The 16,336-nt window shown below is 37.1% G+C and overlaps 1 protein-coding gene across 4 annotated transcripts in view; it reads right to left on the reverse strand.

Moving 5' to 3' along the window:
- ATG2B (autophagy related 2B) overlaps window positions 1-16,336 on the reverse strand; it is a 79,453-nt gene that overhangs the window by 52,752 nt on the left and 10,365 nt on the right. For 2 of the 4 annotated variants that reach the window (XM_082619256.1, XM_082619254.1), the window contains exons 3-11: window positions 9,037-9,189; window positions 7,963-8,065; window positions 7,126-7,288; window positions 6,178-6,357; window positions 3,978-4,074; window positions 2,890-3,075; window positions 1,530-1,684; window positions 1,332-1,437; window positions 342-603 (exon numbers count right to left, since the gene is read on the reverse strand). In XM_082619256.1, coding sequence (XP_082475382.1) covers window positions 342-603; window positions 1,332-1,437; window positions 1,530-1,684; window positions 2,890-3,075; window positions 3,978-4,074; window positions 6,178-6,357; window positions 7,126-7,288; window positions 7,963-8,065; window positions 9,037-9,189 — 1,405 coding nt within the window. The remainder of the gene's footprint in view (window positions 1-341; window positions 604-1,331; window positions 1,438-1,529; window positions 1,685-2,889; window positions 3,076-3,977; window positions 4,075-6,177; window positions 6,358-7,125; window positions 7,289-7,962; window positions 8,066-9,036; window positions 9,190-16,336) is intronic. The other 2 variants (XM_082619255.1, XM_082619257.1) reach the window with 2 other exon arrangements.

Here is a 16,336-nt window from a genome sequence, read left to right on the forward strand (position 1 = left end):
ACTATTTTTATGATCGTAATGGTGTCAGTGGGGAATGAAGGCAAAATGTGGGCAAAGAAACTTGACAAGAGCAGGGCAGGGGACTAAAGAAAAGATAATTTAGACAACTCCAAATTATATAGATCTTATATCTGAATGTTTCACATGCCAAATAACCTGAATGAGAGATTCTATGGTAAACATCTTTGTAGCACTGCAAGAAAACCACACTCACTCCACTCATTTACAAATATTTAAAATGTGAATTGGAAAAACAAATGGAGATAGGTAGGCATTGTAGATAAATGAAAAGTCCACATTTGGTTCTTTTTCAAGGATCATTAAAAAATATAAGAGTTTACCTAAGGTGATCATGTGAGCAAGCTTCTGCAAATACTGCTCGGAAAGACTTAAAATCTTCTGTTGAAAATCTTGCTGGATCAATCTTTTCTATACAAGTAAAGAAAGCTATCGCCATAGGTGTCAATGGATTAAGGTTCAATGATGTTTCAGGTGGAGATAAAGGATCGATGTGAAGCACAGAGATTGAAAAAGTTCCCACAGCTAGTCTAAAAATAAATTCAGGCCTGGATTCATCCACTGAAACAGATCTAGAGGGGAGAGCTGAAATACATGTGTTAAAATTATATTCATAAAAAAGTTAATACTTTAAACAATCCATTATATCAAAATTATAAAACATTTACTTATGTGTTAATTTTAAAACTAAACCTGAGGTTTTAGTCTCAAAAAGCATGTGATCACACATTTTAAGTGATATTAAACAAGTAAAATAAACTCATCTTTCTGCATTTTATATCCAAGATCTTTGATACTTGAAGTACAAAAAAAAATGTTACAACAGGAAACATATGAACAAAACTTCTGCATTAATAAAACTGTATTGGAAAAAGTCAGAGATTAACCAAAAGCTGCTCTTCAAATTTTCCTTTAAGCCTGTGTCTATTTCATTTAAATTTTGCAGAAAAGAAACTTGAGGTTCTCTTTCAAGGAAAGTGTAAACGTGAAACAAAAATCAGATAGTTGACTGAGACCCCTAAACTGCAATAATAATATGAAACTTATGGTGTACTTTTTACTAAAAATATTTAAGTATTTAAATACACAAAGAATACAATAATAGACACCTATTCTGAAACACTTCATAGTGAAATGTTCAACAATGCTTCATTTTGTTTCTAAATTTTGTTAAATAGCCTAGACCAAAGAAAATTTTATGAAAAAGAAAAGAGTCAGTAGAATGGCATTTCTTAAAAACAAATTTTTAAAAAATTTTTAAGTTTTAAAAAATTCCAGGGGAAACTATCAACAAATGTCTTGTTTTTACTTACCAGTCTTCTGTAAAGACGCTGGGTGAACTAGGTTGGATGGTAATGCTGACCCTCTTACTGGCTGTTCTTTATGATGATCCAGGAAATCTCCCCAAGTTGGCTGAAGCTATAAAATAATTTTTTAAAAGCACATGAATAAAGTATAAAATTTTAGAAGCAACTTTTCAAGAATAGAACAAAAATTAATTAATACTTTACCACAGTAGTACTTAATGGAGATCCTGCTGGGGTGTTTGTATATGTACTAGTTAATGATAACTCAAGGTCCATATTTGGGGGTTCCCCAAGGGGTGGAAGAGAAGAGAGACTATGGGACATGTCCATATCAGCCATGGAGAAGAAAACTTCTTCTTCTAGACAGAATTAAACTTTGTCAGTTTTATTATAATTCCAATTCACATCTTTAAATAAGTTCATATATATTAATATCATATTCTTCCCTCAGGTTATCTGAGATATAGTGATGTTCTAAATTTTATGTTACTTCAAATGGCGTAATTTCTTTGGAACCAAGATATTAATGTCATAGTAAAAACTCAACCGGATATAGATTAACAAAAGGTTAAGCTAGCCCACTGGTGAACTTTTAAAAAAAATATATGATAAGCTGCATTACATGGTATAATGTAATGTCATTAACTGTCATATGATTTTAAAATAATTCAGACTTTTAAATAGTATAAATATCTTGCAATCTCTGGTTTCATATGGATACAGCTATTTCTTTAAAAGAAAAAAAAAGAGTTGAATATTTTATTTAGAATTCTATTTATGTTTTACTTCTTTCTAGAGACTGTTTTACTCTCATGCAAATGAAGTTTCTTATGGCCAAAATTTCTTGAGTAGGCTTTAATTTTTTATTTAGTTCAACATTCCATACTTAAATTAATTCTTATTATTCGTGGTATTAGTGCTTACACATTCTGAAATGCAAAGTAAACTGGGTAAAGATTATATATACATTTAATTGATAGAACGATTAATGGACAAAGGTTTCTATGTAAAGAAAACTACTGTAAATCATTATGTGAGCACATAAGAATTTGACAAAATGAATAATTACCCCCAATTTATCTTCTATGTGAATCCACATTTTTAATTGACTTTCCTTAGAATAAATCATGATTTACAAAACAAAACTATACAATCAAAAGGAATACTGGGGCTTCCCTGGTGGTGCAGTGGTTGAGAGTCCGCCTGCCGATGCAGGGGACACGGGTTCGTGCCCCCGTCCAGGAAGGTCCCACATGCCATGGAGCGGCTGGGCCCGTGAGCCATGGCCGCTGAGCCTGTGCATCCGGAGCCTGTGCTCCGCAATGGGAGAGGCCACAGCAGTGAGAAGCCCGCGTACCGCAAAAAAATAAAAAAAGAGATACTGCAGCACATGTGTGCCAGTGCACCACTGTAAGGCTGTGGTTAGATCAACTTATAAATTTAAACCTTCTTGGATCTTCAGTTTTTTCATTACTAAACTCCATTTTACAGCAGCCAAAATTAAGTTTACCTTGCTCTATGATGATAATGTATGATTCTGAAGTCAACTTTTTGAGTTGCTTACCCCGGCTAGAAGGTGTACGAGCTGTTTCTGTCTCATAAAAGCTTTGCTCTGAGGATACACCCGCAGAGAGGGAATCTTTCCTCAAATAATACCGGTTTAATTCCATTTGAATTCGATATTCATCTTCTTGCTGCATGGGTCGATTTTTTCTGTCTTTATTAGCTAACCCGATTTTGCTTGAATTTTCTACAAGTATACAAAAGGAGAGCAAAACAGTAATTAAATTTGGAGTTAATTAATCATTTCTCTCCCAACCCACTTATCCAATATCAATGGCAACTTAGTACCACAGTCAGTGCAAAACCACTATTTAATATTAACCGGAGATCTAAGCAATAGCTCTTAGCAGCTAGCTAGGAATCAGAAGTTCTGATCTCTGATAGGTAAGTCATTAAAAATTTTAAGTGCGTGCTATTTAATGTGTTTAAGAATTACACCGTCTCAGTTGTATGAAGTACTACCCCCAACCAAGGAAGTAAGCCAGTCAGTTCTGAAAATGTTATGTATATGATACAAAGAATCTGAACTTCAATTTGTGCCATGCTAATACAATTTGAAAGATCCAATCAAATTTAACTATTGAGGATTCTTATTTACAATACATTACAGCTCTTTTTTTTTTTGGCTGCATTGGGTCTTCGTTGCCGTGCATGGGCTTTCTCTAGTTGCAGCGAGCAGGGGCTACTCTTCATTGCAGTGCGTGGGCTTCTCATTGCGGTGGCTTCTTTTGTTGCGGAGCACGGGCTACAGGCATGCGGGCTTCAACAGTTGAAGCACGCGGGCTCAGTAGTTTCAGCATGCAGGCCCTAGAGTGCGTGGGCTTCAGTAGTTGCAGCACGCAGGCTCAGTAGTTGCGGTGCACAGGCTTAGTTGCTCCGTGCTTGTGGGATCCTCCCGGACCAGGGATCGAACCCGTGTCCCCTGCATTGGCAGGCGGACTCTTAACCACTGTGCCACCAGGGAAGTCCCTACAATACAGCTTTAAGTTCACACATTTCCTATATAGCAATACAATTTCCTATTTGTATGCTATATATTTTAGCTAAAACGTTTTAAAGAATTAGAAATAATAACAGAGTTATACTTGCCTGGTCCAGCAATAGCTGCTAACATATCCAAAAGCAAGTGCACCTGCCTTGGCGACAGGAATAGATGTATAGAGTCTATCTGTCCATCAATATCCAACTTGAAAAAAAAAAAGAAAGAAAACTACTCAGGATGAATACTCTTTATAAACTCATCATGACAAATCCCAGTACATTTTAATGCACTAAGAGGAATACTGATCATTTAGCCTTGGATTCCTTTACCTAAGATTCTCTCTACTAATCCACACAATCTAAATGAAAAGATATAAGGCCAACAACTGTTGTTTTAAGAAGGAAAATCCTCCTGAGAAATTCCATGTTGGCAAGTCCAATGTCATACTTTGTGTCTCTCTGAGTTTTCTGAGTATTTAAGGTATTTGAGGAGGCCTTAAGATACAGTCTCCAAGAAAGAATATCTATAGCAGTAACAGAGTAATCATTCCCGTCATGATTTCAAAAGACTCAAATCATAATCTTTAAAGCTTGATTCAAACCAAGAGCAAATAAAGTTGTCTTTCATAAGTTTGCTCACAGATCACACTCCTTTGTAGAACATGCAAGGACCTTCTCTATCAACAGTGTGTCCCTGTGAATGCCCTCTGTGCTCCACAAAGCCCACTCTCCACTGGGCATGGGGCCACAGCAGAAAGAGGGGGCTCATGTGGAATTCCCTTCTCTTTCCCAACTCCCTGTCCATTTTTCCTTCTAGAAATAAAAGCCCGATCCCACTCTCACCCTGATTCTTTTGGAGTATACTCTGACAAAAGCAATTACCCTGTTCTCTGCGTCGCATTCTGGAAAGTTGAATATGCTCGCCTTACTTTTCATTCACCTCCTCTTATTTCTAATGTTAACACGGACTCCTATTATCTTTATGCCATTTTACAATTTAAAAATCATTCAATTAAGAAAATACTTATATTTGAGAAATGGCATCTTTCCCAGGCGAAAAACAAATTTCTTCTGATTGTAAGAACAAAAAATAAAATAAATCACAGAGTGACTTTGAGAAATTTCCATGATCTAACTAATAAAATAATACATTCTCCAATAATAATAATAATCATTATTACCAACTTTTTTTTTTGCGTACTGGGGCACTGTGTTAGATGCTTTTATTTCCTCTAATTCTTAGTACTGTTCCTGTCTTACAGATGAGAAAACAGTTCACAAAGGTTAAGTCATTTGCGCAAGGCCATCTAACAGAGCCAGAGCCAGGATTTTAAGCTAAGCTGACCCGTGGAGTGCTGGTTTCATGGGCCTCCTTACTGACTGCTGACATCCCAGGCCATAAATCAACAAGGAGTTAAGGCTGGGGACAGTGGGAAGATCTCTTTTTGATTATATGCTGAACTTAAAACCTTCCTATGTATGTTCACGTGTACTCAGTGGCTCCCTCTTCCACATTCCCACAGCCATGTCTATGCCCTTATTTTATCTCTTATTAAGACAAAGATTGCATTCCGTTCATCTCTGCATCTGTCCCAAGAACTTGTATCGGGTCTGGCATACAGTAGTCACTCTGTCTAGAGCTAGTTAGATAAGTGAATATACAAATGAATAAACCCTGATATCTTCTCAAACTCCATTTTACACAGATTATTAACTGACTAAATACATGCAAGTTTTTTAACTGACTAAACACATGCAAGTTTCCTGATTCTCCAGACTGTTCAATATTGTCCCCTAAGAAATGGGTACGGTTGTCTTTACACTGTCTTCAAAAAGCTATGAGACATCATGAAAAAAATCAATCTCTTTTCATAAATATTATAAAAACGGACATTCCATTCAAAATACACATAGGTGGATAGTTTTACATACATGTAATTAAACATCCCCTTCAGTCAACTTCCTTTCCCAATCTCTCCTTCAACTTTATCATTTGATGACGATAGAGATTCTTTAAGACATTCCTAGTTATCTGAACTAATGAATGTTTCTGAAAGTGGACGAAAGTAAGCGTAGGAGACAGCTTCAAATCCTGAGCTGCAGCAGATGGGCAGAAAGCCCGTCTTCACCCGAACTCTGTCACTTACAGGCAGAAGCACCAGCTGAGAGTAAAAACGCTGACTCCAAGACCGTGGCCCCCTCGTCACAGGGTAATTTACAGCAACCAATCAGTGGGTCCCCGCACAGAGTGAAGGATGCCTGTGGCTTCCTTATGTTTTTATCTACAGAAAATAAAACAAATACTTACCTTAGCTCCAGGAAGTACCTCATTCTGTTTCAATGTGAGACTCAACCCCAAACTACCGACTAGCCCTCCAATCTGCACCGGGTCAGAGGGTGCTGCTTCTGGCAAACTCCTAGTTAGTTGTGGGTGTGGCTCATACACAATTCTGGGACTCCAGCTAGGGGACAGCTTTGGCTCAGCTTCCTACAGTAAGGCAATAAGAAAAAAAGCAATTCTTTAAAATACTTTATGTAAATAAATAGAAATGCAAAATACAGTTGTCAGTTTAAGAAGAATAAAGTATTTGACATGAAAACTGTATGATGTGACAATGGATAAACCAGTATTGTAGAGCTACCATGAAACAGCACAGTACCTTAATAAAGGCAAATCATGGAAAAGGACTTTATGAATAAAGCACAGTCTCTGTTCAAGTTCCATAATAAGAAAATTTAATAGACATTCTATCATTAAGAAAATAAGATTTGTGAAATAAAGTAAAAGATAAATCATGGAGTGACTAATTTATAAAAGGACTCTCCACTCTTAGAAGGGATTAACAAAGAGCTCCTTAATTATAAAACTTCTTTAAGATATGACTTGTAAGATACATTTTCAGCAATACATTCAGCATGTAAGGTAAATGTGAACATTACTTGATTTCCTGTTTTTACTGTAAAAAGGGTATTAGGTGTTAATATATCATTTCCCTCTAAGACATAGATAGAATCCAGTGTTTCTCTATCAAAGTAAAACATAGCAAACTGGCAGAAATGGCAGTAATTATAAATGTGAGGATTCTTAAATCTCCAAAACATATGCCCCCATTACTGAATATCTGTGTTAACTCTCACAGCAGATGGAAACCTATTAGTACATATTACATATCCTAGGAAATTTTAATAACCCGCATGTAAACCTTTCAAAAATCTATGATCTTGGTTTTTTGGTTTTTTGTTTTGTTTTCCTTACCACTGGTGCAGTTGAACAAACTGGGGAAGATTTTGCTGATGCAGAAAACTCATCCCAGAAGAGAGACACTCCAGAGAGCTGAAGTAACTTGTGGGCAAAAGCTGTGGGTTGATGTACATTAATTCCTGAGGACTCGTCAGCAGTTTCATCACAGTACATGGTTCTGAAAGTTAAAAACAAAAAGAGCATTTGCATAAAACTCCTAGGAAAACCTACTTGCAGTTATAAGAAATGCACATAGCTGTTGAAGTTAAAGGAATTTTTCAAGTGTTAGCTCTTCTTAGAATATATCTAAAAGGTGGGCCAGCATTACCATGCTTTACTACAGTAAATATTTTCATGAAGAGACATTAAGCCCAAGAAAGTAACGTTTTGAGGCTCCTAAATTTGGGGGAAAAAATTAATAACTTCCTAAAGTTAGCTTCAAGGAAAACAACTCCTGTGCGTCCTCACAAACACCTCTTGGTTAACAGTGAGACAGCATTTGGCTCCAAGTCACAAGTCTGACATGACATTTCTTGAATTCCTGTAACTATTCTATGAGTCCTTACGACTCATCTTCAGCTTAAATATTGTTGTGCTAAATGCATGAGATTTTAGAAATTTTTTACAGTATAGCTCTACAATACTGGTTTATCCATTGTCACATCATACAGTTTTCATGTCAAATACTTTATTCTCCTTAAACTGACAATTGTATTTTGCATTTCAATTTATTTACATTAAGGTATTTTAAAGAATTGCTTTTTTTTCTTATTGCCTTACTGTAGGAAGCAGATTTTATTATTTACAAAGAAAAGAACAGGGTAATTTGCTTTCAGATATAAGAAGTCTTACCTTTCTATTCGAATTTCAAGTGCAGTTCCAGTTTTGGAATTTTCTGGCACATGTTCAATTCTCAAGACAGTGTCTATAAAAGTGACTTTTACTCTTCTTAGTACTAGAGTAAACAGGTAACCGTCAACATGAGACCATGTGTATACTAAATAAAAACTTCTAATGAAAGGAATAAATACTAAGTTAGTTTAATAAGAACTTACAAAATAAAAGTTGAATTTCTTTCCTTAAAAAAATCCCCAAATCTTGAGATTTGTAATAAATATTTTGCCTTGCTGAGCACTTACCCATGTAACATCTCAACGTGGGGCAATGACTAACACTATCTGTTGAATTCTAATCCCTTCATTATGCAAGCATAATAAAATAAACAGAGGAGAAACTAGGGTAAAAAAGAACATGAAATTTAATTGAATACAGTAAGTCCCCTACATATGAACGAATTCCGTTCCGAGAGCGAGTCCAATTTTTTCCTAAGTCCAACGAAGTTAGCCTAGGTACCCAACTAACACAATCGGCTATATAGTACTGTACTGTAATAGGTTTATAATACTTTTCACACAAATAATACATAAAAAAACAAACACAAAAAATAAAGAAAACATTTTTAACCTTACAGTACAGTACCTTTGAAAAGTACAGTAGTCCAGTACAACAGCTGGCATACAGGGGCTGGTGGTAGTACCAGCTACATCACTGCTGTTTTTACGCTTGCTTCTAGACATCCTGGGCTTGAAATAAAGATACTGTACTACTGTACTCTATATAGTACTGTGCAGTAAAGTACATAAAAGCACAACCACTTGAAGAGGATGCACACACATGACAATGTACACCAGACACGTGAACTAACACGTGACTGGACACGTGAACGCACGTTCACATCTTTGAAAGTTCGCAACTTGAAGGTTTGTATGTGGGGGATTTACTGTACAACTTTTAAAATAACCTCAATTCTAAAGTTCTGAAGTAAGAATAACAATTCTTTTAAAATCACTCAAATGAGTTTTTCTTATACAAGGCTTACTACTAAGTAAAATCTAAAATTTTTGAAAATACTCAATAATGCCAAACCTGTTTCAATGGTTTCAGCAAACTTTTCAAGTCCTTCAAAAGGCTGGGATCCTTCTCCTTGTTCATCTGTTAGTTTCTGGCTAAGACATTCTTTTGCCAATTGCATACTGCTGGTCATGAAACTTGACCAATACATAGGCTCAGAACCAGTTGCTGCAGAAAATATAGATGAATCCTAAATAACTTCTCACAGTTACAACAAAGCCATTTCTTAAAATCACACATTTCAAACAGATAAATTCTTAATGCTCCAAGAGATATTCAGCATCATGGTGTCACCCAGGGATACCATAGTCTAGAAATTACTCCTGAGATTTAAACATCACCTTATAATAACTAAGAAGGAAAAAAAAAATCACAGAAAAAAGTCCAGAGACACATGTTCTCATTACATGATATATATCTGACAAATATTAATTCACATATTCATTCAAGTATTTAATGGATATTTTATATGAGCGGTATTGTTCAAAATACTGTAGAGCAGGGGTCAACAAAATTCCTGCAAAGGATCAGACAGTAAATATTTTAGGCTTTGTGGGCCATATGGTCTCTAGCACAACTACTCAACCGTCTCACTCTAGTACAAAAGCAGCCAGAGGGAATGAATGAATGAATGAAATGTATATATGGTGATGTTCCAATAAAAATTTATTTACAGAAACAGACGACAGACCAGATTTGGTGTGCAGACCATAGTTAGCTGACCCTGCTATAAAAGAAAGAAAAACAAAATAATTATTAATTCTGCCCTCAAAGAGACTACAAGATAGTACAAGAAATGAGATAAAATTAAGAAGAATTAATAGCCAACTACTGAGTGTCAACAGAAAATATTATGATAACTAAGAGAAGAGGCTAAATCTTCTAGCTGAGGGAATTCACGGGCAAGTAGAGATAGCAGTTGACCTAGGCTTTAGAAGGTTACTATAAATGTAGATAAAACAGGAGAGCATCCTTGGAGAAGGAACACATGAACTGTGAAGAGTCCTTTCCAGATCCTCCCTTAGGAGAGAATTCCACCACACTTCCTTATGTGATTCAAAACAAACTGACAGACTTCCGGGTAAGATGGCGGAAGAGTAAGATGCGGAGATCACCTTCCTCCCCACGGATACACCAGAAATACAGCTACACGTGGAACAACTCCTACAGAACACCTACTGAACGCTGGCAGAAGACCCCAGACCTCCCAAAAGGCTCGCCCCGCACTCCGTGCCCCTCCCTCCCGCCCGGCCTGAGTGAGCCAGAGTCCCGGAAGAGGCTGCTCCTTTAACCCTGTCCTGCCTGAGCGAAGAACAGACGCCCTCCGGCGACCTACTCGCAGAGCCGGGGCCAAATCCAAAGCTGAGACCCAGGAGCTGTGAGAACAAAGAAGAGAAAGGGAAACCTCTCCCAGCAGCCTCAGAAGCAGCGGATTAAAGCTCCACAATCAACTTGATGTACCCTGCATCTGTGGAATACATGAATAGACAACACATCATCCCAAATTGAGGAGCCCGGAGTCAGTGCTGTGCCTCTGAGGTGGGAGAGCCAACTTCAGGACACTGGTCCACAAGAGACCTCCCAGCTCCACATAATATCAAACGGCAAAAATCTTCCAGAGATCTCCATCTCAACACCAGCACCCAGCTTCACTCAACGACCAGCAAGCTACAGTGCTGGACACCCTAAGCCAAACAACTAGCAAGACAGGAACACAACGCCACCCATTAGCAGAGAGGTGGCCTAAACTCATAAAAAGTCTGCAGACACCCTAAAACACACCACCAGACGTGGACCTGCCCACCAGAAAGACAAGATCCAGCCTCATCCACCAGAACACAAGCACTAGTCCCCTCCACCAGGAAGCCTACACAACCCACTAAACCAACCTTAGCCACTGGGGACAGACACCAAAAACAACGGGAACTACGAACCTGCAGCCTGCTAAAAGGAGACCCCAAACACAGTAACATAAGCAAAATGAGAAGACAGAAAAACACACAGCAGGAGAAGGAGCAAGATAAAAACCCACCAGACCTAACAAATGAAGAGGTAATAGGCAGTCTACCTGAAAAAGAATTCAGAATAATGATGGTAAAGATGATCCAAGATTCTATTTCCCAGATCCAAAATCTTGGAAATAGAATAGACAAAATGCAAGAAACAGTTAACAAGGACCTAGAAGAACTAAAGATGAATCAAGCATCGATTAAAAACACAATACATGAAATAAAAAATACTCTAGATGGGATCAATAGCAGAATAACTGAGGCAGAAGAACGGATAAGTGAGGTGGAAGATAAAATAGTGGAAATAACTGCTGCAGAGCAAAATAAAGAAAAAAGAATGAAAAGAACAGAGGACAGTCTCAGAGACCTCTGGGACAACATTAAACGCACCAACATTCGAATTATAGGGATTCCAGAGGAAGAAGAGAAAAAGAAAGGGACTGAGAAAATATTTGAAGAGATTATAGTTGAAAACTTCCCTAATATGGGAAAGGAAATAGTTAATCAAGTCCAGGAGGCACAGAGAGTCCCATACAGAATAAATCCAAGGAGAAATACGCCAAGACACATATTAATCAAACTGTCAAAAATTAAACACAAAGAAATCATATTAAAAGCAGCAAGGCAAAAACAACAAATAACACACAAGGGAATCCCCATCAGGATAACAGCTGATCTCTCAGCAGAAACTCTACAAGCCAGAAGGGAGTGGCAGGACATAATTAAAGTGATGAAGGAGAAAAACCTGCAACCAAGATTACTCTACCCAGCAAGGATCTCATTCAGATTTGATGGAGAAATTAAAACGTTTACAGACAAGCAAAAGCTGAGAGAGTTCAGCACCACCAAACCAGCTTTACAACAAATGCTAAAGGAACTTCTCTAGGCAAGAAACACAACAGAAGGAAAAGACCTACAATAACGAACACAAAACAATTAAGAAAATGGGAACAGGAACATACATATCAATAATTACCTTAAATGTAAATGGACTAAATGCTCCCACCAAAAGACACAGATTGGCTGAATGGATACAAAAACAAGACCCATATATATGCTGTCTACATGAGACCCACTTCAGACCTAGAGACACATACAGACTGAAAGTAAGGGGATGGAAAAAGATATTCCATGCAAATGGAAACCAAAAGAAAGCTGGAGTAGCAATTCTCATATCAGACAAAATAGACTTTAAAGTAAAGACTACTAGAAGAGACAAAGAAGGACACTACATAATGATCAAGGGATCGATCCAAGAAGAAGATATAACAATTGTAAATATTTATGCACCAAACATAGGAGCACCTCAATACATAAGGCAAATACTAACAGCCATAAAAGGAGAAATCGACAGTAACACACTCATAGTAGGGGACTTTAACACCCCACTTTCACCAATGGACAGATCATCCAAAATGAAAATCAATAAGGAAACACAAGCTTTAAATGATACATTAAACAAGATGGACTTAATTGATATTTATAGGACATTCCATCCAAAAACAACAGAATACACATTTTTCTCAAGTGCTCATGGAACATTCTCCAGGATAGATCATATCTTGGGTCACAAATCAAGCCTTGGTAAATTTAAGAAAATTGAAATTGTATCAAGTATCTTTTCCGACCACAATGCTATGAGACTAGATATCAATTACAGGAAAAGAGCTGTAAAAAATACAAACACATGGAGGCTAAACAATACACTACTTAATAACGAAGTGATCACTGAAGAAATCAAAGAGGAAATTAAAAAATACCTAGAAACAAATGACAATGGAGACACGACGACCCAAAACCTATGGGATGCAGCAAAAGCAGTTCTAAGAGGGAAGTTTATAGCAATACAATCCCACCTTAAGAAACAGGAAACATCTCGAATAAACAACCTAACCTTGCACCTAAAGCAATTACAGAAAGAAGAACAAAAACATCCCAAAGTTAGCAGAAGGAAAGAAATCATAAAAATCAGATCAGAAATAAATGAAAAAGAAATGAAGGAAACGATAGCAAAGATCAATAAAACTAAAAGCTGGTTCTTTGAGAAGATAAACAAAATTGATAAACCATTAGCCAGACTCATCAAGAAAAAAAGGGAGAAGACTCAAATCAATAGAATTAGAAATGAAAAAGGAGAAGTAACAACTGACACTGCAGAAATACAAAAGATCATGAGAGATTACTATAAGCAACTCTATGCCAATAAAATGGACAACCTGGAAGAAATGGACAAATTCTTAGAAATGCACAACCTGCCAAGACTGAATGAGGAAGAAATAGAAAATATGAACAGACCAATCACAAGCACTGAAATTGAGACTGTGATAAAAAATCTTCCAACAAACAAAAGCCCAGGACCAGATGGCTTCACAGGCGAATTCTATCAAGCATTTAGAGAAGAGCTAACACCTACCCTTCTGAAACTCTTCCAAAATATAGCAGAGGGAGGAACACTCCCAAACTCATTCTATGAGGCCACCATCACCTTGATACCAAAACCAGACAAGGATGTCACAAAGAAAGAAAACTACAGGCCAATATCACTGATGAACATAGATGCAAAAATCCTCAACAAAATACTAGCAAACAGAATCCAACAGCACATTAAAAGGATCATACACCATGATCAAGTGGGGTTTATTCCAGGAATGCAAGGATTCTTCAATATACGCAAATCAATCAACGTGATACACCATATTAACAAACTGAAGGAGAAAAACCATATGATCATCTCAATAGATGCAGAGAAAGCTTTCGACAAAATTCAACACCCATTTATGATAAAAACCCTGCAGAAAGTAGGCATAGAGGGAACTTTCCTCAACATAATAAAGGCCATATATGACAAACCCACAGCCAGCATCGTCCTCAATGGTGAAAAACTGAAACCATTTCCACTAAGATCAGGAACAAGACAAGGCTGCCCACTCTCACCACTCTTATTCAACCTAGTTTTGGAAGTTTTAGCCACAGCAATCAGAGAAGAAAAGGAAATAAAAGGAATCCAAATTGGAAAAGAAGAAGTAAAGCTGTCACTGTTTGCAGATGACATGATACTATACATAGAGAATCCTAAAGATGCTACCAGAAAACTACTAGAGTTAATCAATGAATTTGGTCAAGTTGCAGGATACAAAATTAATGCACAGAAATCTCTGGCATTCCTATATACTAATGATGAAAAATCTGAAAGTGAAATCAAGGAAACACTCCCATTTACCATTACAACAAAAAGAATAAAATATCTAGGAATAAACCTACCTAAGGAGACAAAAGACCTGTATGCAGAAAATTATAAGACACTGATGAAAGAAATTAAAGACGATACAAATAGATGGAGAGATGTACCATGTTCTTGGATTGGAAGAATCAACATTGTGAAAATGACTCTACTACCCAAAGCAATCTACAGATTCAATGCAATCCCTATCAAACTACCACTGGCATTTTTCACAGAACTAGAACAAAAAATTTCACAATTTGTATGGAAACACAAAAGACCCCGAATAGCCAAAGCAATCTTGAGAACGAAAAATGGAGCTGGAGGAATCAGGCTCCCTGACTTCAGACTATACTACAAAGCTACAGTAATCAAGACAGTATGGTACTGGCACAAAAACAGAAAGATAGATCAATGGAACAGGATAGAAAGCCCAGAGTTAAACCCACGGACATATGGTCATCTTATCTTTGATAAAGGAGGCAGGAATGTACAGTGGAGAAAGGATAGTCTCTTCAATAAGTGGTGCTGGGAAAACTGGATAGGGACATGTAAAAGTATGAGATTAGATCACTCCCTAACACCATACACAAAAATAAGCTCAAAATGGATTAAAGACCTAAATGTAAGGCCAGACACTATCAAACTCTTAGAGGAACACATAGGCAGAACACTCTATGACATAAATCACAGCAAGATCCTTTTTGACCCACCTCCTAGAGAAATGGAAATAAAGACAAAAATAAACACATGGGACCTAATGAAACTTAAAAGCTTTTGCACAGCAAAGGAAACCATAAACAAGACCAAAAGACAACCCTCAGAATGGGAGAAAATATTTGCAAATGAAGCAACTGACAAAGGATTAATCTCCAAAATTTATAAGCAGCTCATGCAGCTCAATAACAAAAAAACAAACAACCCAATCCAAAAATGGGCAGAAGACCTAAATAGGCATTTCTCCACAGAAGATATACAGACTGCCAACAAACACATGAAAGGATGCTCAACATCTTTACTCATTAGAGAAATGCAAATCAAAACTACAATGAGGTATCATCTCACACCAGTCAGAATGGCCATCATCAAAAAATCTAGAAACAATAAATGCTGGAGAGGGTGTGGAAAAAAGGGAACACTCTTGCACTGCTGGTGGGAATGTGAATTGGTACAGCCGCTATGGAGAACGGTATGGAGGTTCCTTAAAAAACTACAAATAGAACTACCATATGACCCAGCAATCCCACTACTGGGCATATACCCTGAGAAAACCATAATTCAAAAAGAGACATGTACCAAAATGTTCATAGCAGCCCTATTTACAATAGCCCGGAGATGGAAACAACCTAAGTGTCCATCATCGGATGAATGGGTAAAGAAGATGTGGCACGTATATACAATGGAATATTACTCAGCCATAAAAAGAAATGAAATTGAGCTATTTGTAATGAGGTGGATAGACCTAGAGTCTGTCATACAGAGTGAAGTAAGTCAGAAAGAGAAAGACAAATACTGTATGCTAACACATATATATGGAATTTAAGAAAAAAAAATGTCATGAAGAACATAGGGGTAAGACAGGAATAAAGACACAGACCTACTAGAGAATGGACTTGAGGATATGGGGAGGGGGAAGGGTAAGCTGTGACAAAGTGAAAGAGCGGCATGGACATATATACACTACCAAACGTAAGGTAGATAGCTAGTGGGAAGCAGCCGCATAGCACAGGGAGATCAGCTCGGTGCCTTGTGACCGCCTGGAGGGGTGGGATAGGGAGGGTGGGAGGGAGACGCAAAAGGGAGGGGATATGGAGACATATGTATATGTATAACTGATTAAATTTGTTATAAGGCAAAAAAAAAAAAAAAAAAGACCATCCTGTGCCCACTTCACTGTTGTGACATTTATTGTACATCAGGTGACTGTATTTGTGTATTTGTGTTTCTGAATTTTCTATTCTGCTTAATTGATCAGTTCATCAAACTCTGTGCTAATAAAAACATTTCTTAATTACTATAAAAAAAAAAACAAACTGACAGAGATTACTAGAATCATTGTCTTCTAAAATTAAAAGTCCTTTTAATG

The sequence above is a fragment of the Mesoplodon mirus genome (genome assembly GCF_964341445.2).
Source record: "Mesoplodon mirus genome assembly, chromosome: 4".
Taxonomy (NCBI): Eukaryota; Metazoa; Chordata; class Mammalia; order Artiodactyla; family Ziphiidae; genus Mesoplodon; species Mesoplodon mirus.